The sequence below is a fragment of the Cannabis sativa genome, chromosome 6, assembly GCF_029168945.1.
Source record: "Cannabis sativa cultivar Pink pepper isolate KNU-18-1 chromosome 6, ASM2916894v1, whole genome shotgun sequence".
Taxonomy (NCBI): domain Eukaryota; kingdom Viridiplantae; phylum Streptophyta; class Magnoliopsida; order Rosales; family Cannabaceae; genus Cannabis; species Cannabis sativa.
The window spans coordinates 9,574,419-9,598,075 of record NC_083606.1 but is presented as its reverse complement, the minus strand read 5'-3'; the positions used below and the strand labels follow the sequence as shown (position 1 = coordinate 9,598,075).

The following is a 23,657-nucleotide window of genomic DNA, read 5'->3' as shown; positions in this document are numbered from 1 at the left end:
AAGAGAACTTAATTTAACATATTATCCTAATTAATTATACAAATATAATAAAATCCATGTGGGGTAAAATTATTATACCTATATAATTAATTACAAGTTATGTCCATTAAGGTGAATTTTAATTAATATATAATTTTATACAAATAAGGATGCTGTGGCTACTCCCTAATTATATAAAATTATATTTTCACTTTGACATTAGGTATTGGGCTCTACCTAAAAGTAATTTCGTTATTAACATAGTAGACAATCACTGAGATTAATGCTCCTAGTGTGGTCGTCCGAAGATCATTAAAAACCGTTCTAGATATGAGCATTTGTCCCAAATTCATGTTTTCTTATGTCAAACCACAAAATTACTTACATTTTATTCATTTTAGGAAGTTTTATGAATATTTTATGAAGTTTTATGAAACTTAATGTGCTATATAAAATATTCAACCTATCTTAATGTTTGAATATTTCTAAATATATCTAGCACTATAAAAGGAATTTATGTATAGCATTTAAATCATACAAATCTAAATTAATTGCATTAAACATAAATTTGCCAAATAAATACAAATTAATACAATTATTGTATGATAAGAAATTAAATGCTTAATTCCATAATATATAATTAATTATGCATTTATGACCATATAATATCTTAAATATTTGCACTAATAATTAATTTGTATAAATAAGGTAAATATACAAATTAGTGCAATTAATTATATGAAATGAATTAAATGCAAAATTAAAAAATATACTTAATGGCAGATTATCAATTAATTTAATCAATAAATTACTTAATTGGTAAATAAATATAATAATTGCACACTTAATTGTAGAATAATTAAATATTCACATTCTTAAAATATCACAATTATTGTAATTACATGTAAAAATAAAGCATGTAATTAATTTACCAAATTAAAAACTTTCCATAATAATTTATTACTAAATAACATATAATATATGAAGATATATGTTAAATAAGAATGGAAAGTTTAAACAAATGTAATTTAATTGACTAAATAAATAAAAATAAGGAAATAAAATAAAATTCCAAAAATAAATAAAAATAATAAAATTTCGGAATTTTCTTAAATTTTTCTTAATTTTCCTTTTTTTTTTGTTGAAAAATCTGCCCTGAAAAACGACATAATAAATTTTCTTTAAACTTCTAAAAATCATGAAATCAATTCCAAAATGATTTAAATGAAAAAAAAATAATAGATCTATATTGATTTCAAGCATCGAAAACACGCAAAATGTATACTTTAATTTCAAAAAGTGTTTTCGGGTCCGAATGAATTTTTCCAGTAAAGTTTTCAGATATTAAGGTATTAAAATTATTTTGATGCACAAAATCGATATATAATATCTTATGAATATAGTAATGCATATAGAATTCAAAATAAATACCAAAAATGAAAACGGAAAAATACGGACCGAAGCATAAAACTTTCATGTATATATATACTCGTATACAATATATACTGCATAAAATCATCATTAATGTATGGAAGAGAATATTACATACAATTTTATGCAATAAAAACATATATAAAAAATATATATATACGTATATATATACAACAATACTTACGTATATATATAATATATATAAACAAAAATTAAAATATGAATATATATGTATATATGTAGATTGAATTAAAATGTATATATATGATCAGAATTATATGAATATAAATATATATATAAAATATATATAAATTAAGAATCGATCATATATGTATATATATTTATATATGAAGATGTATATGAATATAAATATATATATATATATCTATGAAGATGAATATGAATATGAATATATATATATGTATAAAAAAAGAATTGAGTATGAATGTATATATATAATCGGGATTATATAATATGAAAGTATATATATAAAATATATATATATATAATTTATATTATAAATGAAGAACCCCGTAAAAGTATATATATATATAAAACTCAAAATAAATCAAGGCAGAGATATATAATCCGCTCTGATACCAACTGTTAGACATTTATATGTATAAACTGAAATATATGTATGTATATATAAAATGCGGAATAAACAAATATATACACTATATAACTTAAGGATCGAAATACCTCCAGCCATTGAATCTTTGAGCTTTAGTCCCACATAAGCTTGATCTGCAAAAGAAACCGATTGATGTGGGTAATCGGGCTTCCTCGCTCTCTCAACTCTCTTTAGATGGATTTTGCTGTTATGAAAAGAATGAGTGAGGAGCTCGGGGACCGAGACCCTATATTTATAGGTGAGATACTCCATCAGTATCTGTGCCACATTAATTGTCAGAATATTTTGACAATTAATTCAGGAAATCAAATTAGGTAATGAATATTTAAATCTGACCATATATAGAATATTACGTAAATGATTTTGTCCAGATTCAATGAATATAAAATATTCATTTATCACAAAATCAATTATTTATTTTATTTCTTTAAATAGAAATTTATTTCCTTGAATAGAAATATATTTCTTAAAATAAAAATATTCTTATAGATGGGGTATGCGCATTGAATGTTTAAATTGGACAAGCACAATTAATTTTTACAAGTAGTGGATTAGCTTGGATGGTGAAGAGTTAAAACTATTTACAATATGTGTTTGTGAGGTAGTGTGAAAATGGTGCAATGATGTGATTCATAAAGGCAAGAACTATGATGTGGAAATGGTTTACAAGAACTGTTATTCCAAGTTCTATGAATTGTTTTACAACTGTATTTGGGTTGAGAAAGAAGTCCAGATTGATAGGTGCTTTCCTGAGTTATCTCCTCAGAATTTTGACGATTTTTGGTGCTGCCAAGTAGATGCTTTTGTAGTGGACACAGATACTGGTTTTGCTATTTTTCAAAAGAATTATGCCAGAGAGCTTGAGGAGGTGTTGTTAGACTTTTATTTGGGCTTACATTATATTTTATTGGTTTTTATTAAAACTTGGGTTGATTGGATAGTTCTTTGCTGTATTAGCCCATGTTGTTGGTGATCAATTGTTAATGGGCTTAGCATCTGTGAGTAAAGTCTAGGTGAAGCAGAAGTGTGGGCTTTTCTAGTTGACTGAAGCCTTTGATGAGCAGGCCCAGCCCAACTAGGGTTTTGTAGCTAAGTCCCCTCCCTAACTCTATAAATACATATTGTCTCATCACAATTGTATACCTTTTGATAATCAGAGAAAATAAACTGCTTCTGATTTAGAGATCTAGGGAGGAAGACTTAGTTGATAGTATTGCACTATCAAATTGGAGTAACTGCTGTGGATCAATCAGAGATAATTGCTATGGATCAATCAGGTACACATATTAATTATCATATACTACTATTGTGTTCTATGTTATATACAAATAGATCTTGGGTTAATTGTTAATTTATCTAACATGTGGTATCAGATTGCCTATTGTATATGATTTAGAACCTATAATTAGTATAATTAATTTGTATATGTTAATTATCCATAATTTCATATTAATTTCGTTATTATTTTATGTTGAATTTTTTGTTTATAAATCTTAAAACTTTAGAGATTTTATTGATCGTTAAATTCTCTTTCAATTGATATATTATATGCATGAAATCATTGTGTATATTAAGAGAATTTTAAATTTAAAGTTTTAGGGTTTATATGATTATAATATGAAATTATAATTGTGTATTTTGATTTTATGGTTTTTAATCTAAAATTGATTATAGATATCTCATTATTAATTGTTTATTAATGTTCTTAAATGATTAATTTTGTATTGTAATTAAGTTTGATATTCCAAATCAATTTTTTTATGCTCTTTATTTTTTGAATCACTTTTCTTTAGATCTATTGTTTTTTAGTCTTTAATACCCGAAATTAGTAGCATAGATCAATTAGAAATTCAATCCCAAGCAAAACCCATCCAAATTCCGGTGTTTTCGTCGAGTTTTTGGCCGAAAAACACGACCAGACCCGACTGGGGCCGAACCGGGTCGTCTGACCCGAATTACAGGACCGGCTGGAGGAAGAAGACCCAGCCCAGCCGCGAAGCCCACTCGCGCAGGCGGCGCGTGGGGGCGCGTGGGGCCGGCTGGGAGGTCCGTTTTCGACGATTTTTTTTTTCAGCGTTATTAGAATTTAATTTCTGATTTTTCTATGATTTTTAATTAATTTTTTGACTCCGTTTAATAATTATTATTATTTTAATGATAATTATGCAGTTAAAAAATTATTAAAAATAATTTTTGATGATTTTTCGAAATTTGTCAATCATAGAAAATTTTTTGAGTTTCTTCTCGTTCCATAAAACATAGTCACTCTCTTATTTAATTTATTTTGACTATGTAGTCTCCACTAATTTTCTTATATTCACATCTTTTGATTATTTGTTGTTCTAAAGTTATAAAACTTGGTTGTTTGATACAAAAATAATGTGTTATGGTGGACACTTTATTTTTTGCTTATCAATATAATAAAAGCAATTATATATCTCTTTTGGAAATTCGGTTGAAAATTATTAATTTTCAATGATTGTTTTATCACCAAATTTCACATGTTGAAGAAAATATTATATTTTTGGTTGACTATATGTGTAATTACTTGCCCAAAGGTAGTATTTACATATATTAGTTCACATTCCATGAAGTGAGTTAATATTAAATATATATATTTTAATTATTTGCCCAAAGGTAATAATTTAAATATATAAATTTATTATTATTTTTTGCTTGAATTAATACATATTTTTTAAGAAATTTATTTGCCCAAAGGTAATAAAATTCTTAAATGATATGTATTTTTTCTTTGTTGTTAACTTCATGAAGGTAAATCATGTGTGTGTTATATTCTCACCCCAAAGGGGAGTTTATAATGACCAGTTGATTCTACAATATTTTCTAATACATTGCTCATATTGCTTATTCAAGTTTTAATTTTTGAATTTTTTAGTCTCCTTTTCTGTGAACAACAATAATGCTTCCATCCATATTTTGAATGCTTCCAACTACAAGACATGGAAACGAGATGTGGAATTTACTTTAGGCATAATGGATATGGACTTGTGCCTACGAGAAGAAAAACCTGCTGAACTTACTGACTCCAGTACAGCTGCCGAGAGAACTCATCAAGCACAATGGGAAAAGTCAAGTCGTCTCAGTCTTCTTACTATGAAAAGATCCATTCCTGAACATCTATTGAGTGGTTTGCCAGACACTACAAATGCCAAAGAGTTTTTCAATGCTGTAGAAAAATTATACGACACTGGTGAAAACGCTGAAGCTGGACATCTTATGGATGAAATGACAACCATTAAGTATGATGAATTAAAAGGAGTGCGAGATTTTATTCTGAAATTGGTGAATGTTCGATCCAAGTTGAAAGATCATAATATTCCTCTTCCCGACTCTTTCATTATTCATCGAGCTCTTCATGCTCTTCCCCGCCTCTTTTCAAATTTTTATCAAGACAACTACAACACTTACAATCAAACATGGACTATCGGCGACCTAATTTCTCGGTGTGTAGTGAAGAAAGCAAGCTTAAAAGGGAGAAGAATGAATGCGCTAACTATGTTTCTCACCTCAAGCCCAACAAAGGAAAAGGAAAATTCAAGTATAAAAATGATGGTGCTACAAAACAGAATGGTAATGGTAAGGAGCATAAGAATAAACAGAAGAATAACAATGGAAAGTCCAAATACTCTAATGTGAAGTGTTACTTTTGTGAAAAATTGGGGCATCGGAGAACGATCGTCACAAATTTAAGACTTGGTTAGAAAAGAAGCAAGCACAATCGGGTAATCCATTGGCATGTGTTTGTTTTGAATCTAATCTAGTTGATGTTCCTATTGATTCTTGGTGGTTAGACGGTGGTGCTACTTGTTCATGTTTCGCTTCCTTACAGGGGCTAAGGGATCTCGGGAAGCCAAGTGAGAGGGAGTCCAAGCTTAAAGTTGGCAATGATGTTGGAGTTGACGTTATCTATGTTGGAACATTTATTCTTGAATTACGGTCTCGTGATAAGATTATTCGAACAATACTTTTTATGTTCCTACTTTTAAAAGGAATTTAGTTTCGCTTCCGCGTTTGGTTAAACAAGGATATTCTTTTCATTTTGCAAATGATAATGTTGACATTATGCTTGACTCTCGAATTATTGGAAATTGCTTTTATTCTGATGGTCTTTACAAGTTGTCATTGGCTCCTTTAGATTCCTCTTTTAATGTTGTGAATACTGTGGGTAAAAGACCTCATATTAAGGAAACATCCTTATTGTTATGGCACAAAAGATTGGGTCATATTTCCAGAGAAAGGGTTGATCGCTTAATTAAATCTGAAATACTTCCTCCTCTTGATGCTTCTGATTGGGATACTTGTGTTGATTGTACTCGTGGAAAATTGACTAAAACAAGAAAGAAGACTGCAAATCGCTGTCAATCTTTATTGGAAATTATCCACACGGACATCAGTGGTCCTTATTCCACCACGTTGTGCAGAAATAAGTATTTTATCACTTTTATCGATGATTTTTCTCGTTATGGATTCACCTATTTAATTAAAGAAAAATCTGACGCCCTTGATAAACTCAAAATTTTTCGAAATGAGGTTGAGAAACAATTAGGAAGAGTCATCAAAGTTGTTCATTCTGATCGTGGAGGAGAATATTATGGTCGTTATACAGAATCTGGACAACACATGGGGCTTTTGCGAGTACTTACAAGAAAATGGTATAGTTGCTCAATACACTATGCCTGGTTCACCAGAGCAAAATGGCGTTGCTGAAAGGAGAAATCGCACTCTCATGGATATGGTTAGAAGTATGATGAGTAGAACAAATCTTCCAGAGTTTTTATGGGGTGAAGCACTTATGACTGCAACTTATATTTTAAATCGTGTTCCCGCAAATCTGTTCCCAAGATCCCTTTTGAGTTGTGGGTGGGCGGAAGCCTAGTCTTAATCATCTTCGAGTATGGGGTTGTCCAAATTGAAGTAAAGATTTATGATCCTAATTTGAAAAAGTTAGATCCGAGAACAAATCGCTGTTATTTCATTGGTTATCCAATGCGCTCAAAAGGCTATCGCTTTTACTGTCCCACTCGTGGTACGCGAATTGTTGAATCTCAGACTGCTAAATTTCTGGAATTTGATGTTGCTGAAGAAATTCCTTCAACATCTCTTGAAATGGGGGAGTCATCTAAAGGAATTTGTATTCCTATGTCATTTTCAAGAGATGATTATAGTAGTCTCCATCCTACTCCAGTTGGTAATGCTCCCATTGTTGATGAATATATTGCTCCCGATATCGAAGATGATGAAGGTCCTATTATTGATGAAGGGCCTATTAATGATGAAGCTCCTATTGTTAATGAGAATCCTGTTATTGAAGAAATTCCAGTTGTGGAAGATGTTATTCAAAACAATGATCAACAAAGAGAAGTTATTCCAGAAGTACCTCCTCTAAGAAGATCTCAGAGACAAAAGAAGTCAACAAAGTGTCATGATAATTTTGTTTATCTTGGAGAAGGAGAATATGATATTGATCATTTTGTGGATCCTGTCACTTTTAGTGAAGCACTTAATAGTCCACAATCTTCAAAATGGTTAGCAGCTACGGATGATGAGATCGACTCCATGAAGAAAAATGGTGTATGGGAGCTAGTTTTATTACCTGATGGTTTCAAACCAATAGGTTGTAAGTGGATTTTAAAGGCTAAAAGGGATAAAAAGGGACAGATTGAAAGGTTTAAAGCGCGTTTAGTGGCTAAAGGCTTTACTCAAAGAGAAGGTATTGATTACACTGAAACTTTCTCACCTGTTTCCACTAAAGATTCATTCAGAATTATTATGGCCTTAGTTGCGCATTTTGATTTAGAGTTGCATCAAATGGATGTTAAAGCTGCTTTTACGAATGGAGAATTGAATGAGGAAGTCTATATGTCTCAACCTGAAGGCTACAAGGAGAATGGAAAAGAACACTTAGTTTGCAAGTTGAAACGATCCATTTATGGTCTCAAACAGGCATCTCGCCAGTGGTACTTGAAGTTTGACAAGGTTGTGACATCGTTTGGTTTCGTAGAGAACAAGTTTGATCAGTGTATTTATATGAAGATCAGTGGGAGTCATTATATTTTTCTTGTTCATTATGTAGATGACATTTTACTTGCCGGCGGTGATTTGTCACTACTAAATGAGACCAAAAATTTTCTCGTCTTCCAATTTTGATATGAAAGATCTTGGAGAGGCATCCTATGTTTTGGGGATTGAGATCCATCGTGACAGGAATCGAAAAGTTCTTGGCTTATCTCAAGAAGCTTACATTAATCGTGTGCTCAAAAGGTTCAACATGGATTTATGTAAAGCCGGTTACGTTCCTATTACGAAAGGGGACAAGTTCACTAAGCGGCAATGTCCTAAGAACGACTTGGAAAGAGGAGCAATGAAGAACATCCCTTATGCAAGTGTAGTAGGGAGTTTGATGTATGCTCGAGTTTGCACTCGACCCGACATAGCTTTCGTAGTAAATGTTCTTGGGAGATATTTATCTGATCCTGGCCTTGATCATTGGGTTGCAGCCAAGAAAGTTTTGAGATATTTGCAAAGAACGAAGAGTTTTATGCTTGTGTATAAGCAGGTTGACAATCTTCGAGTTGTTGGTTATCGATTCAGATTTTGGTGGTTGTGTAGATGATTTAAAGTCAACTTCGGCTATATTTTCACCTTGGCGAGTCTTGCTATTTCTTGGAAGAGTGTCAAACAGACTTTGATCACGTCATCTACTATGTATGCTGAGTTTGTTGCATGTTATGGGGCATCTTTGCAAGCTTTGTGGCTGAAGAATTTTATTTCGGAGATACGAGTGGTTGATTCTATTTCCACACCTATGCTAATCTATTGTGATAATAATGCTGCTGTTTTATTTTCAAAGAATAACAAGATTAGTAGTGCTTCTAAACACATGGAAATAAAGTATCTCACTGTCAGAGACTTGGTCAAGAAAGGAGACATTGTTATAGAAAATTGCAAGACCGAGTCGATGTTAGCTGATCCTCTAACCAAAGGGTTAAGTGCCGTGCTGTTTAATAAACATGTTGTTAATATGGGCATTTTAGAATCTTTTGATCTTTTGGGTTAGTGGGAGTTTTGTTTTCTGTTTGTTTTTAGAAATTATTATTTATAATTTTCTGAATAAAGTTATGAACTACATTTTATGTTTCAATATTTTTTATTATTGAATGGATATGTTTTCAATTATGTTTTGTTATATTCTCGAGAATGATTGAATTGAAAGCATGTGGTTCATATTGTTGTGATCATTGTCTTTTAAATTTATTTGCTTATTGACAATGATATGTTGTTGGCTTAATTCTTTAAGCAAGTTTAGTGACACTTACTTATTTTAAGTGGTGTATGTTTAATTTCACTGGCTTATTTATTAAGCATCACGGTATCAGTGAAATTGAGGACTGATAAGGATATTATGTTATTTTATATTGATCACATGTTGAACATAATTCCTTACCACACTACTAGACTTATTGACCATGTCGATTTAATACTTTGGTATTTGTGATTATGAATGTCTTTTGTTGAGCTAAAAACAATATGACTGTCATAGTTCATTATCAAAGGTTAAATTGGTGTAACGTCCCCGCTTCAAGCCTCCATTGGGTCCTTACACCCACGGAATAAATGGCTCTTATACACGAGTACGTCACTCTGGCTGCTTCCCGGATTGATGACTGACCCTACAGACCAACACGAGTGTTTTCAGCGTGCTTTGTCCTCACTCACACGCATCCTGAGAAAACTTCCCAGGAGGTCACCCATCCTTGAAATTGCTCCCAAGCCAAGCACGCTTAACTGTGGAGTTCTTTCGTGATGGGCTACCGAAAAACAAGATGCACCTTGTTGACATAGGTAGTACCAATCAATCCATTTAAGCTCTCTTCAACTGTGTAGTCCCATACCTACACAGTCTCAGAATCATCCCACTTGACCTTCCCAGGCGGTGTGGGTTTGCACAGCTTACCCGGTGTTTCCCCTTACGGATCACGGGACTACTGACTGTCACAATCACCCCCCCTTACGGGGTCCGACGTCCTCGTCGACCACACTTCCGGCTGGGTCAAGGCTCTGATACCATTTTGTAACGTCCCCGCTTCAAGCCTCCATTGGGTCCTTACACCCACGGAATAAATGGCTCTTATACACGAGTACGTCACTCTGGCTGCTTCCCGGATTGATGACTGACCCTACAGACCAACACGAGTGTTTTCAGCGTGCTTTGTCCTCACTCACACGCATCCTGAGAAAACTTCCCAGGAGGTCACCCATCCTTGAAATTGCTCCCAAGCCAAGCACGCTTAACTGTGGAGTTCTTTCGTGATGGGCTACCGAAAAACAAGATGCACCTTGTTGACATAGGTAGTACCAATCAATCCATTTAAGCTCTCTTCAACTGTGTAGTCCCATACCTACACAGTCTCAGAATCATCCCACTTGACCTTCCCAGGCGGTGTGGGTTTGCACAGCTTACCCGGTGTTTCCCCTTACGGATCACGGGACTACTGACTGTCACAATTGGACCGGTATGTTGAGATGCTATCAGAGAACTATCATTTTTTTTAAAGTGGCCACAAATGTTTTCCTGTTGTTCAACCCATGAGTCGTTTTCAAACAAAATTATTTTGATATATAATATATATGTATTAAAATCAATGTAGCCCAAGTGGGAGAATGTTAGACTTTTATTTGGGCTTACATTATATTTTATTGGTTTTTATTAAAACTTGGGTTGATTGGATAGTTCTTTGCTGTATTAGCCCATGTTGTTGGTGATCAATTGTTAATGGGCTTAGCATCTGTGAGTAAAGTCTAGGTGAAGCAGAAGTGTGGGTTTTTCTAGTTGACTGAAGCCTTTGATGAGCAGGCCCAACCCAACTAGGGTTTTGTAGCTAAGTCCCCTCCCTAACTCTATAAATACATATTGTCTCATCACAATTGTATACCTTTTGATAATCAGAGAAAATAAACTGCTTCTGATTTAGAGATCTAGGGAGGAAGACTCTATAAATACATATCTAACAGGTGTGGGTTGTTGTCGGGTGCTCAGTGCTCTACAGTTTCAGGTTGTGTGGAATTGCTTTGGCTTTGCAGGTGGCTCGGGATAAACAGGTGTCTAAGTTGAGGATTGAAACAGATTCGAAGGTGGTTGCTTTGGCTTTTGGTGTTGGTTCGCTGTCGTTTCGTTGGTGCACTTACCCTCTCTATTTTTGTTTTGTTTGAATATTTGTAAATTCTTTAATCGTTTTGCCTATGCTTTGCCCAGTTGGACTAGAGTTATAAAGGTTAAGAATGTTGGTCTTTTGAAGGAAGTAGCCCCCTGATTACTAGTTTGGTTTAACTTATTTTCAATAAAAAAGTTTTTCATTTGAAAAAAAAAAAAGACAAAATAAATATATCAAATATTAAATTATCATTTTAAAAAATAAATATTTATACTAACAAGAATAATATGGTAATTTTATCCTCTCACATTCTACTACTAGTACCAAACAATATTAAAGAGAGTTTTTTCTTTTTTTTTAAAAGAAAAACGTTCATAAATAAAATAATACAAGCAGTTAGACTTCACAGTCGTTACAAAAAAAATATTAAAAATAGAGAAAATTGGAATACAACTAAACCTTTGGTGGGTAAACGTCCACCTGAGATAAAGAGTTACTAAGTATTTTTTTTTTTTTCTTTGACAAAGTGATTAAAATCACTCATGAATTTACGACGCCCACGTCCGCCACCGGCGCTGGAACCTCCTCGAACCAGGATAGCTCATCGTCTAACCGCAGAGCATGCTTTGCCAACCATGAGCCGCTAAAATCTTAGAGCGAGCCCCATGGGACAAAACTGCCCCCGGAAATTTAGACAATAAAGCTATAACTTCTTCAAACAATGCTCCTAACTCAATAAAATACTGAAGTTCCACCTGAAAAAAATATCAAAAAACAGCATAAAACTTTAATTAGTAAACTATTCAAACTGAAGAGAATCAACCAACCACCAAGACTAAGCAACTAGATCCCCCTATAAAATACTAGAACTAGCCAAAGGGATTACCCTTTGGCTAGTAACAACTAAATTATAGCATTCTACTTCATAACCTTCATATGATCTTTATTCCTTACTTTTACCCTTTTAAAATCAAACATAAATAAAATTTTCCTTTTAATACTCATTATTCCTTAAATATTCAAAATATTATGTACTAATTATTTCATTTTATCTCTTAAAAATATTACTTATTTATAGAAGAAAACATGTCAAAATCCTTAATAAGTCAAATTATTTATTATTTTATTTATAGCGTAAAACATGATATCTATAATCTTTATTCAACCTAAATTAAACCAAAATTGTATTAAAATCCTTAAAACTTAAGATTGCACTTTTCACATTCAAAAGTACTATTTTCCTAATACCACTTCATCATACATTTAATTAATAATATTAAATTAATATTAATTAACCCAATTCGGTATTATGACATAATGCTTCCTTATTTATTATTTAAATAGATATCCTTCTAATTATTATACCATTCAAATTATTATAAAAACTATTCATATTAGTATCTTCATATACAACTAATAAGGCAATAATCTCAATACTTCATTAGGATTTACTTCCCATTTATTTCAATATCTTCCCAAAAATAAAAAATAAAATAAAACAAAAGTATTCTCAATTCACAATTAATGTCCCTACCTCCAATTTATTACAAAATCCCACATTTATAATTTATATACCAAAATTAATATTATGATATCTATAATAAACTCATATTTATAATTTATATACCAAAAATTAATATTATGTTATCGATAATAAATTAATAAGGCAATAATCTCATAATTATATACCATAATTATTAGCTATTAAATTTATAATATTTTACAATTCATATCTTGTAATTTTAACCAATTACCCTAAATAATTAGGGGCCAGCCATAAATCATGCGCGAAAACCTTAAAAGGCACCAAAGCCATAAACAATGGCGCAGCTCATCCATCAAATTTGTACTTCCATTTCTTCAATCAAAAAACTAATACCACTCATCCAAAAATTCTTTAAAAATACAAATAATATAATAATTTTGGTACATTCCCATAATATTGAGAACAAACCAAATTTTCAATAATTTGACTTTCCAAATATATCTGAACCATTATATTACCTCCCTTTATTACAAGATCCTCAAGATTCTTATTCTTCAATTATTTTCTTAATTAATTATAATATTAGAATCTTAATACTAAAATTCAAAACACTTTCCTTTTATGCTGACAATTCCTAAAAAAATATAAACCAAAACATAGCTAATAGGAATTAGCGTTTAAAGTAAACCCTCTTAAACCTTATTTCAGTTTAAAATATTCTTCAAATCATACTTTAACCAAAATAATCCTTTTATTGCGACTAATAAATCTGTATAGTGCATAACTTATTAACTTTAAAATATTATTGTGTCAAAATTTTCTTATACATTTAATACCGAAAAACGTGAAAATTTAAACAAACTACCCTAAATAATTAGGGACACAACCATATAATAGGTGCTAAAGCCTTGTAAGTATTAATTCTACATAAATGCTAAAAAATAGTATTTAGTATTTTTCAGTATCATACTATTATTAATGTAATTAAGTATTCCCTATTAGAATGGCTCCGCGGGACCCGCCCCTAATAGGGCAGAGATTTCCCGTCTAAATGGGGAACAGGGCAGGGGCGGGATCAAATTTTGTCCCCGAATGTTAACGGGGCGGGGACGGGGATGACACTCCCCGTCTCGACGGGGACCCATTTAATTTATTAATTATTTTTTATTAATATTTTATATTTTATATATGCATTTGTATTTTTTTAGTGTATTAATATCATTTTTACAATTTTTGAAGTTGTATTTTTATATAATAAATATTATATTGAATAGTAAATAATATGTAATATTTTATCTTTTATGTAATTTAATAATTTTATACATTTAAATTTTTAAAATAAACTTTATTTTTACAATAGGGGATTCTTCGCCCTGTCCCCGTCCTATTAGGAGATTCCCCGCTCCGTCCCCGATGGGGAATAAGCAGGGACGGGACAGGGATGAAGATTAAAATCCTTAACGGGAATAGGGACGGAAGAGCACTCTCCGTTAATTTTCTGCCCCGTGTGCATTTCTAGCGCCACCTATAAAAGTTATTGGGCACCACTAATAACTAATGGTACTTTCTAGCATCTACGAGGAGCTTCAATCTTCCAAATGTACACGTGTTGGGGTATGAGGGCTCCACGTACTATCCGTGAATTTCTTACAGAATAGTACTAATTTTGTCCACTGCCCACCCTAAAATGGCATAACCCATCTCCATTTACTTATCAATAAAAGAGCAAACGAAAAGAATAACATTAAAAACTCTCTTCTCTCGTTCTCTCAAAACCTCAAAAACCCCTCAAATGGCGAACAAAGAAATGGAAGTGGTAAAGGGTCTGGACATAAAGAGGTACATGGGAAGGTGGTACGAGATAGCTTCATTCCCATCATTTTTTCAGCCCAGAAATGGGGTTAACACAAGGGCTACCTACACTCTCAATGAAGATGGGACAGTCCATGTCTTAAATGAGACTTGGAGTGATGGTAAAAGAGATTCCATAGAGGGCACTGCTTATAAGGCTAACCCAAATAGTGATGAGGCAAAGCTTAAAGTGAAATTCTATGTCCCTCCATTCTTACCCATCATCCCTGTCACTGGTGATTACTGGGTTTTGTTTATTGATGAAGATTACCAAGTCGCTCTCATTGGACAACCCACCAGGAAGTACCTTTGGGTATTCTTATTTTCAATTTAAAGTTTTCTTCTTTTTCATGAAAGTATATATATATGAATTTGTCTCTTCAGGGTCGAAATAAATTATTGTTAATAGGACTTGCTTTTGAATTTTTGGATGAATAGTGGAATATAGGGTGATTTTATTAGCAGAAGGAGGATATAAAATTTTCATGAAAGTCCCATGGTTTAAAAATTAAGCTATAAACACCCATTTGTGATACTGATTTGCTTCAGTTCTGTATGTATTCATTGGTCTAAACTTGTATCATTTTTTGTTGTTATTGGGATTCTTTTATTTTGTAGTTATATATTCTTGAGTCTGAACTTATGTCACAATTTGTTGTTTTGGGGCATTATGATTTTGTAGATATTGGCCAGGAGGACACATATAGATGATGAGATATACAATCAACTTGTTGAGAAAGCCAAAGAAGAGGGGTATGATGTGACCAAACTCCACAAGACTCCACAGAGTAATCCTCCACCAGAGGGAGAAGAAGGCCCCAAGGACACCAAGGGCATTTGGTGGATCAAATCCCTCTTTGGAAAATAGTCATTAATATATTATGTTCTCAATTCACTAGTTAATATAAACATGGAATCTAAGCCTGTTTGTTGCAGCATCTGAACAAGGAAAATAGGATTTTATATTTCATGTTTTTCTTGAGGCTTTTCTAATGTGAATAGTAGTTAATTGACCCAATGTGTAATCTTGTTATTTTTGTGTATTTGGAATGATATATTATGCAGTCTCAATACTCAAAATAGTATGTTTTTGTATTAATGATGAGATTGATATTGTTAGAAGAACTTTAGAAGAAACAAACCATAGCACAAGAGAAAAAAACATAGAATCCGATGATGTGGATAAGTGGATAAGGTAAGGATCCACTTTGATACCTTATCTTGGATATTATAGTATTCAATTTATGCATAAATAAATGAGAATGTTAGCATTGTTTAGCCAAAAAACTAAAAAAATCTTGAGATGAGATGTTGGCATTTGATGGTGACAACTAGTAGGATGAAAAGATGTGATGATGCCCCCTTAGTTTGTCCATTTGTTCACATAATAATTGATCCAGCTGAGTGGTGCAATAGAAGGTAAAAGTTGGAGAGTCCGTGGGAGAAAAAGAGAATAGTGACAAAAATGAATGAAAACTGAGTACGAAAACTTATGTTGGTAAAATGACAACTTATTGTATTCATTTTTTCAATAATAATAATAATTTTTTTGGGAAATTTGAAAAACTATACTTTAAAAATCCTAATATTTTATTCTTAAATCAATACATTTCAAAATAAAACATATATGACACTTTTATAAAAAATTCAAGAATAACCCTCAACCCAACCGAACCCTCAACCCCCTCACCACATCGTACGAGCTGACCCAGCCCCCTTACCCCCACTCCGACCACGAGACAACCCCCTCCTCCGACCGAGACGACTCCGACGGAGACCCACAGCCCCGATCCGACCGAGACGACTCCCACGGACACCCACTAACCGAACAACCTTCAATCTCAAACTTCAACCCACAACACCATCGGACCCAACACACATAACCCATCGGACCCCAACCCACATAACCCATCGGACCCCCCACATAACCCATCGAACCCCAACCCACATAACCCATCGAACCATCCGACCCCCCACATAACCCATCGGACCCCAACCCACATAACCCCACGAGACGACCATCGGACCCCAACCCACATAACCCATCGGACCCTACCCAATGTACCCCATCGGACCATTGGACCAATAGGAGGTTCGATGTCTTCAACCTCAGATCTGAAAAAACCCAAAACCGACCAAGGAAAAACTAACCTTCGACATATTCGTGACTGCAAGTGGTGGTCGTGCGTGGTTGGACGGTGGTCAGGCGCTGCTGTCGGTGGTGGTGGGTGGTCGTCGGTGGCCGGGTGTGGTCGAGCGCTGAAGCCGCTGGTGTTTGATGGGGTTGGGTCGAGCGTGGTCTAGGTTTCATCGAGAGGGAGAGAGAAGTTTTGATTTTTGTTTGGGATTTGTTTTTCAAATGGGAGGGGTATTATGAGAAAAAAATCAAATGTAGTCAAATATGGGCAATTTTAATAGATATAGAGTTAGGGAAATAATTTTAGAATGTTTTATGGATAGTTTTTCAAATTTCCCTTTTTTTTTTTAATATATCAAAACAATAGAAAGTGTACTATAAATTTTGTCTCTTTCACTTCTATGATTTTTTTTTCCTCTCTTCTGTTTTCAATCCTCTTTTTTAGATTTAATTCTATCAAACATGGTGTTAATTCTGGTTTTGTAATCTTGAGCAATATCTCACAATGGAAAGCAAATTTGGGCAAAATGGTGATTGACAACTAGAAATTTAGACAAGGGATAGAAATAAATGTTGAAGGGAAAAGGGTATTTAGATTGAGTTAGCTTAAAAAGAATAAGATAATCTCTATATTATTATAAAAAGTACATGAGAAAGTTACAGACTGAGGTGTCGACCACATTCAAATTAATATTAAAATAGGGGATACGATATTCTGTCAATTTAATGTTCGAGCCATAAAAAGAGAAAAACGAGGCAACATTCCACAATCCTTTCAAAACAAACATTGGGTAAATGGTATTAACATATAAGTATAGAACAATCACCACTTTGACATCCATCAATTCAGACACAAATACAAGGGAAACCATCAGTTGTTGTTGCTGCTGCTGCTAACCTCTGTTCAACTTACAAAATGGAACAACACTGGTTCGTCTTCTTCGCTTGCTTATAGAACATCTGACATTAAAACAACTAATCGTCAGAATCATGATTGCACAACAAAAGATGTTAGGGTCAACAGTTTAAGAATCTATTAGCATGCCATGGAACTTCTGCATAGAGGAACTTTTATCACTTGGTAAATAATTTCATTTAAATTCAACAGTATTAACTATTAAAATCCCAATCTGCAGGGTACTTAAAGTTTCTCTTTCTACTTCTATGAGCTTCCAGCAAGCACAATACCATAATTTCTCGAGTTCTCAGCCACCAAACCGTCTTAAAATTCTACACCACCAAACCCTCTAACTACAAACAGATAAGTAATTGAAAGGTCTATACTCTGTAGTTTACAGCATCAAGCCTCATTTAAAAATGCCCGAGATAAATATTTCACTACACGAATTGCATATAACTTCTGTAATTCAGGTTTAATATATTATAATAATGGTAATGAATATGAAAGTAATGAACCTGTGATGCTGCGCTAAGATCTGAACTCTTTTCAACTAAGCTGTCCAATTTCTCGCCTCGTGCAAGGACACTGTCAATAGTCTTATGCTGTAACAAAGAAAGAGGGGAGAGTGAGAGAGAGAGATGAGCCGGGATAAAATCTACATCATAATGTAAACAAATATATACCCAAAAGATAAAATAATCATTTAAAAAAATGAAAAACCTTGCAAGAGAACAAATACATAAAGCTAAAATAGAACAGCTTAAGAGAATAAAACCACATTCATTATAAAATCAACTATACTGATGCAGAATTGCAGTACTCACAAGGATAATTTTTGTTTCATCTAACTCCCTCTGAATTTTCATCAACTTATCAGCTTCAGCAGGATCCTGAAAATTAAATGGGAGAGAAAGAAACACAATGATTTTAGTCAGTCTTATTCGACTTCATAAGAGAAAGAAACCTTAATTGAAAATAGCAAGATGTTACTGAAAAAAGAAAACAAACCTATGGACTTTAAACTCCAGATGCAGAGTAACAAAAGAGAGGTACCTGGAATTTTGCTAGAGCTTCATTCAAGTACGGCCATGGCTGAGAGCCATCTGCTTGTGCACTCCTCCACGATTCACCAAAAGTTTTCTGATACTCGTCTAGCACCTGCCAATAATATACATTTATCAGTTACCCCTAATCCGTAAAATTATAATAATTATTAGCCAATAATTATTAAACTGCTAGATAAGTGCCCGCAAGAAATTAAACCCCGCATCTTAGGCCTGATCACTTGTCTGAACCCTTATTATTATGTATAATAAAATAAACACCCAACCTAAGATCAGGAAAGAGAGCACACTCATGCACCACTCTAAACTAAGTACAATATCAAGTTTTTCAGCCTTCTAGTTAATTTTAATGTTTGAAAGGAAAACAACAACTCTAATCTTATTAAAAAGAAGATTCAAAGTATCTGAATTAACATCTTTTGTAAACCTAGTGTGATACTGATACCATTGTCGTCACACCAACTCTAATCTTAATTTTATACTTCTAATTGATGTGCCAGTAATTTGTAACTCTGTAATTAATGCGAAGTATCATACAATAAATGACACTTTCTAAAATAAACCACTTTGTTACAATCCACTGAATCATGAAAACCCAACTCTTAAGAAAATAGAATTGTATTATAGGGCAAGTATATTGATTTGTAATGAGACGATAGTAAATGACTGTAGAGATGAATAAGAAAAAACAAAAAGCTGAACTTTCCTTCCCTTCCTAATCTACTTAATCGTGTGAATGATTTACCAAAACTTCTATCCTAAATATAGCTATTTGGGCACCCTCCTCTCTTAGGCTAGCTTTTGGAGGTGAGCTTTACCAAGTGGTTGTATCACCCTCAAGTGGGGCTGACCGGAAGGGTTACCTATGGAAGGGGCGACCTGTAGATTAAACCCAGAGTAGGCCACCGAAAAGTAGACGACCGTGGAGTGGATCGTCGTGGACGTCGACTCCAAAGGGGAGGGTATTGTTAGGGTCCCACATTGACCAAGTATGAGATTGGTTAGTAGTATAACTACATGGGCACCCTCCTCTCTTAGGCTAGTGAGCTCAAACAAGTAGTTGTATAATGTAAAATATTGATAACAAGAACTTGCACAATAGACAAGTAAGCAAGGCCATAAATGGTGAAAAGGGAAACACAATGTGACACGATTAAAGCATGAATAGAAAATGTATTATTTAACCAAAGACAATTTACAAAACACAATCTAAACAAGGAATTGCACAATGAACATAAAAAGAACTCCTAATCAACTACCCTACATCTTAAAAATGTAGTGAAATACATAGTTCACAAGTTTATTTACACCACAATAAGAAATGGCAAATTCCAAATGCATGTGATCATTTGAACATTATAAATTTAATTATTATGAAGCCTACCACAAAATCATGAATCAAGTTCTCATGATATGAAGAGTGGTGAAAAATAAATTTGATTCCCAAAAAGTTACTCTAACTTACTATTTACTTTTGACAAACCTCAAATAAAAATTTTGAGAATCAGTATTGTGTTAGAAATTAGTTTCTTTAACTGACATTTAACTCTTCCAGTTGATTCTCTTCCTGGCCTATATATATCCTTGTACGACTCAGTTGAGATTATAGCAGAAATAAACCTTTTCTTCTGTTTACTCTGTTCTTGAATATCTCACATAATATCAGACGAAATAAATTCCACCATCGATCCAATGGCAAGACCCAATACTCATTCTCGAGACAAATCTGCCCCATCTAACCCTATCAATCCAAGTGGAGACCCCATAATTGGTGATACTTCTGCTCCAATCATTTCACCACCACCAATGCTCCACGACGATCTCAAACCCCAAACCTCAAATTCAATCTCACAATGGATCTGGTTCCTCTGATCCTATCAATCCTCATGATGATCCCACTCCTAGTGATAATTCTGATCCAATTCTCCCACCACCTACAGCTCCACAACAATCCCAACCTCAAACAAATGATCGACCTGCCCATGAAGATGTATCAAGCCCATTCTTCCTGAGGTCCAAAGATCACCTTGGCCTGATTCTCTTTCCTTCGTTCTCACTGGTCCTAACTACCGATCTTGGAAGCATGTCATATCCATGGCATTAGGTACAAAAACAGCTTCGTCGCTGCTCACTGAATTGTCGACCTCCTGGCAATCCTCCTGGAATGATCTTGCTGAAAGATTCAATGAGGTAAATGGCCCTAGAATCTTTCAATTACAAGCTCAACTCAGCCATTTGCAACAAGGAGATCAATTTTTCACCTCCTATTTTACAAAGCTTAAATCATTATGGGATGAACTCAAAGAGTTCCAACCTACTACTACGTGCACCTGTGGTCACTATATCGTGTAAATATTCATAGACCGAAAATAATTAAGATCCTGCAAATTCTAATTCATTATAGTATCACTAAATGCAAGGAGTTTTTAATTCGAATCTCTTTACTTTATTTGCCAATTCTTCATCAACCTCTTTGCAATTGCATTCACGTATAAATTAGTACATGAGCCAACATGTTAAAGAAATTGATCGAATGAACACTAAGTTACCTTATTAAGCACAGAAAATGAGCTCCGAACGGGGTAATGGTCGTCCATAAAGCCCAACGCACATAGACCATTTCTGTTGTAAGCATGTACCTTATACTCTACACATCAACAAAACCAAAAACCGTATTAGCCATAACAAACATTCAATCACATGATTTCAAGCAAAGCAAAACAAAAATTTTTGCATATTCACATCTTCCGAATCAAAAAGGAGAATTAACACAACCAAACACAGTCCAATTCAATTATCAAAATTTACCCAATTACTTGGATTAACAAACAATTATAATTCAAATCTACATAAAAGAAAAATCACCCAATTTCGTACAAAATTCATCTAGACCAATAATCCATTTTTTTTTTTTTTTTGAAATAATCAAGAATCAAACTTCAAATCAAATAAATGCCTAAGAAATTGAGAAAGGGGAAAAACCTTCATGCTGAACGGACTGGCGTTGGCCAGGAGGGGTGCGTTTAGCTACGGTACGGCCAACGAAGACGATGAACTCTTTGACGCTGGACCTCTGGAAGTAACCAAAATGGCTTACATCGGAAGCGTTTGCTAGAATGATGGGGTCGGATCCTTCGGGTTGGCACTTAAGGACCAGTAAAGCTGTGATCTTCATCTTTATCCCTCTTTGATCTTTATTTCTTTCTCTCTCTGAAAAAACACAAGAGATTGAATTTGACGCAAACACAGAAAATAGAATAGAATAGAGAGAGAGAGAGAGAGAGAGAATCTGGGGTATTTGGTTGGAGAAGACGGTGATGACGAAAAGAAAAGAAAGAAGAATTCGGATCGGTCCTAAAGGGGAGCTCGAATCAGGTGCGATGCCTTTATTGTATTTGCTTTGCATCCACCTTATGTGGATCCAATTGATTGGGCCGACATTTCAAAGGCATATGCACGTTTTAACTTTTCCAATTAATTTTTGAGATAAGATAACCTCACGCACAAATTACTCACAAATTTCTACAACAAAATTTGTGAATTCCCCTAACCATATTTTGAACACAAAAACATGCTACTAACAATATTTTTTTTCCTTTTTTAATAAAAGATAAAATTCTATTGAATCAAATTAGATGAGAAAACATCTTTAACATTAAAAAATATAGTCAAAAATAAAATGAAGTACTCTAGCTAAATTATGAGCAATCTTATTAGTAGTAAGATTACACATCGAGCGGGTTTTTTAAGATTCAGTTGTGAATAAAACATGTGGAGGTAAGTTCCTTATGCCCTGTTTGTCTTGGTCATAAAGAATCAATCCTTCACTTGGTAACTTGTCTTGCTACCAAGCTCTGCTAGGATAGAGTCATTAGCACTAATCTGCCACCAGATACATCTTTCTTAGATTGGTGCATATATTCTTTTAAGCTAGTGGATGTTGAAGTGTTTATTGCTAATGGTGTGTTGGGCCATATGGAGGCCCCGAAATGATTTGGTTTGGAACAAAAAAGGTGACAGGGGTAAGTGACATAGTTGTGTATACAAAAAGGCACCTTGATCAATGGAAGAATGCTCAAAACTCGAGTACGTGATGGTGCAGAGCATTGGATTTCACCACAGCTGAATAGTAATGTCAATGTAGATGCAGCTTTGTTTGGGGACAACCACAGTTTTGGCGTGGGGATGGTAGCTCATGATGCAAATGGTATTTTGATTGAAGGGTACACTGCACTTTTTCAGGAATAGTGGAACCCGAGCTAGCTGAAGCTATAGGGGTTTGTGAGGCCCTTAGCTAGATCAAGGATTATCATTGGCAATTTGTAACTCTTGAAACTAACTGTCTTTGTGTTGTGCAAGCTTTGAGGAGCAACTTTACTATGATTTCTCTATTTGGTCATGTGACTAAAGATTGTAAAAGATTGCTTGTTTTCTTGAGAAATGTCTCTATTTATTTTTTTTTTTTTGTAAAATGGTCAGCTAATATTGTCGTTCATAACTTTGCTAGAGTTTCTATTTTATTTCTTGATTGTCGTTTCAGTTTGAGGTGTGTTCCAACAGATTTGCTACCATGTTTGGTAGCAGAAGTTAATAGTTAATAAAATTGAATTTTTCATTCAAAAAACAATTTTTTTAAATAAAAGATAGAATTTTATTAAATCAAATTAGATGACAAAGCATCTTTAACATCTAAAGGAATATCATTCCTTCAAAAAACACAGTCAGAAATAAGATGAGATACTCTATCTAAATTATGATATGAGCAACCCTATTAGCTGTAGAGCTGCACATCGGGCGGTTACTACTACAAAAAAACTCCTTTAATGTCTCTTTTTCATATCCAACAAAATTATTGGTGGACATAAAAAAGTTTTAGGGAGTTTTTTAGTCCACTAGAAAAAAAAATTATTTTGTCCAACAATATTGACTAGAAAACTTGTAGTGGATGTGATATATGTATTTTTATTTTTTTTTTAAGCCGGTTTATTTTCACGTCCAACT

General features: G+C 33.6%; 3 protein-coding genes across 3 annotated transcripts; 2 read left to right on the top strand and 1 right to left on the bottom strand.

Moving 5' to 3' along the window:
- The first annotated feature begins 2,538 nt into the window (after nucleotides 1–2,538).
- Nucleotides 2,539–11,376, top strand: LOC133039140 (uncharacterized). Its single transcript, XM_061117969.1, has 3 exons — nucleotides 2,539–2,912; nucleotides 11,078–11,241; nucleotides 11,319–11,376. The coding sequence occupies exons 1-3, from the start codon at nucleotides 2,703–2,705 to the stop codon at nucleotides 11,374–11,376; spliced, it is 432 nt and encodes a 143-aa protein (XP_060973952.1). The 5' UTR covers nucleotides 2,539–2,702.
- Nucleotides 11,377–14,394: 3,018 nt separating this feature from the next.
- LOC115695695 (temperature-induced lipocalin-1) lies at nucleotides 14,395–15,653 on the top strand. Its single transcript, XM_030622764.2, has 2 exons — nucleotides 14,395–14,867; nucleotides 15,237–15,653. Exons 1-2 carry the CDS (start codon nucleotides 14,496–14,498, stop codon nucleotides 15,420–15,422), a joined length of 558 nt encoding a protein of 185 aa, XP_030478624.1. The 5' UTR covers nucleotides 14,395–14,495; the 3' UTR covers nucleotides 15,423–15,653.
- Nucleotides 15,654–17,292: 1,639 nt separating this feature from the next.
- Nucleotides 17,293–22,097, bottom strand: LOC115725028 (VAMP-like protein YKT61). Its single transcript, XM_030654429.2, has 6 exons — nucleotides 21,639–22,097; nucleotides 21,206–21,303; nucleotides 18,646–18,750; nucleotides 18,417–18,482; nucleotides 18,108–18,194; nucleotides 17,293–17,651 (listed from the first exon to the last, which is right to left on the bottom strand). The coding sequence occupies exons 1-6, from the start codon at nucleotides 22,060–22,062 to the stop codon at nucleotides 17,601–17,603; spliced, it is 831 nt and encodes a 276-aa protein (XP_030510289.2). The 5' UTR covers nucleotides 22,063–22,097; the 3' UTR covers nucleotides 17,293–17,600.
- Nucleotides 22,098–23,657: the final 1,560 nt, after the last annotated feature.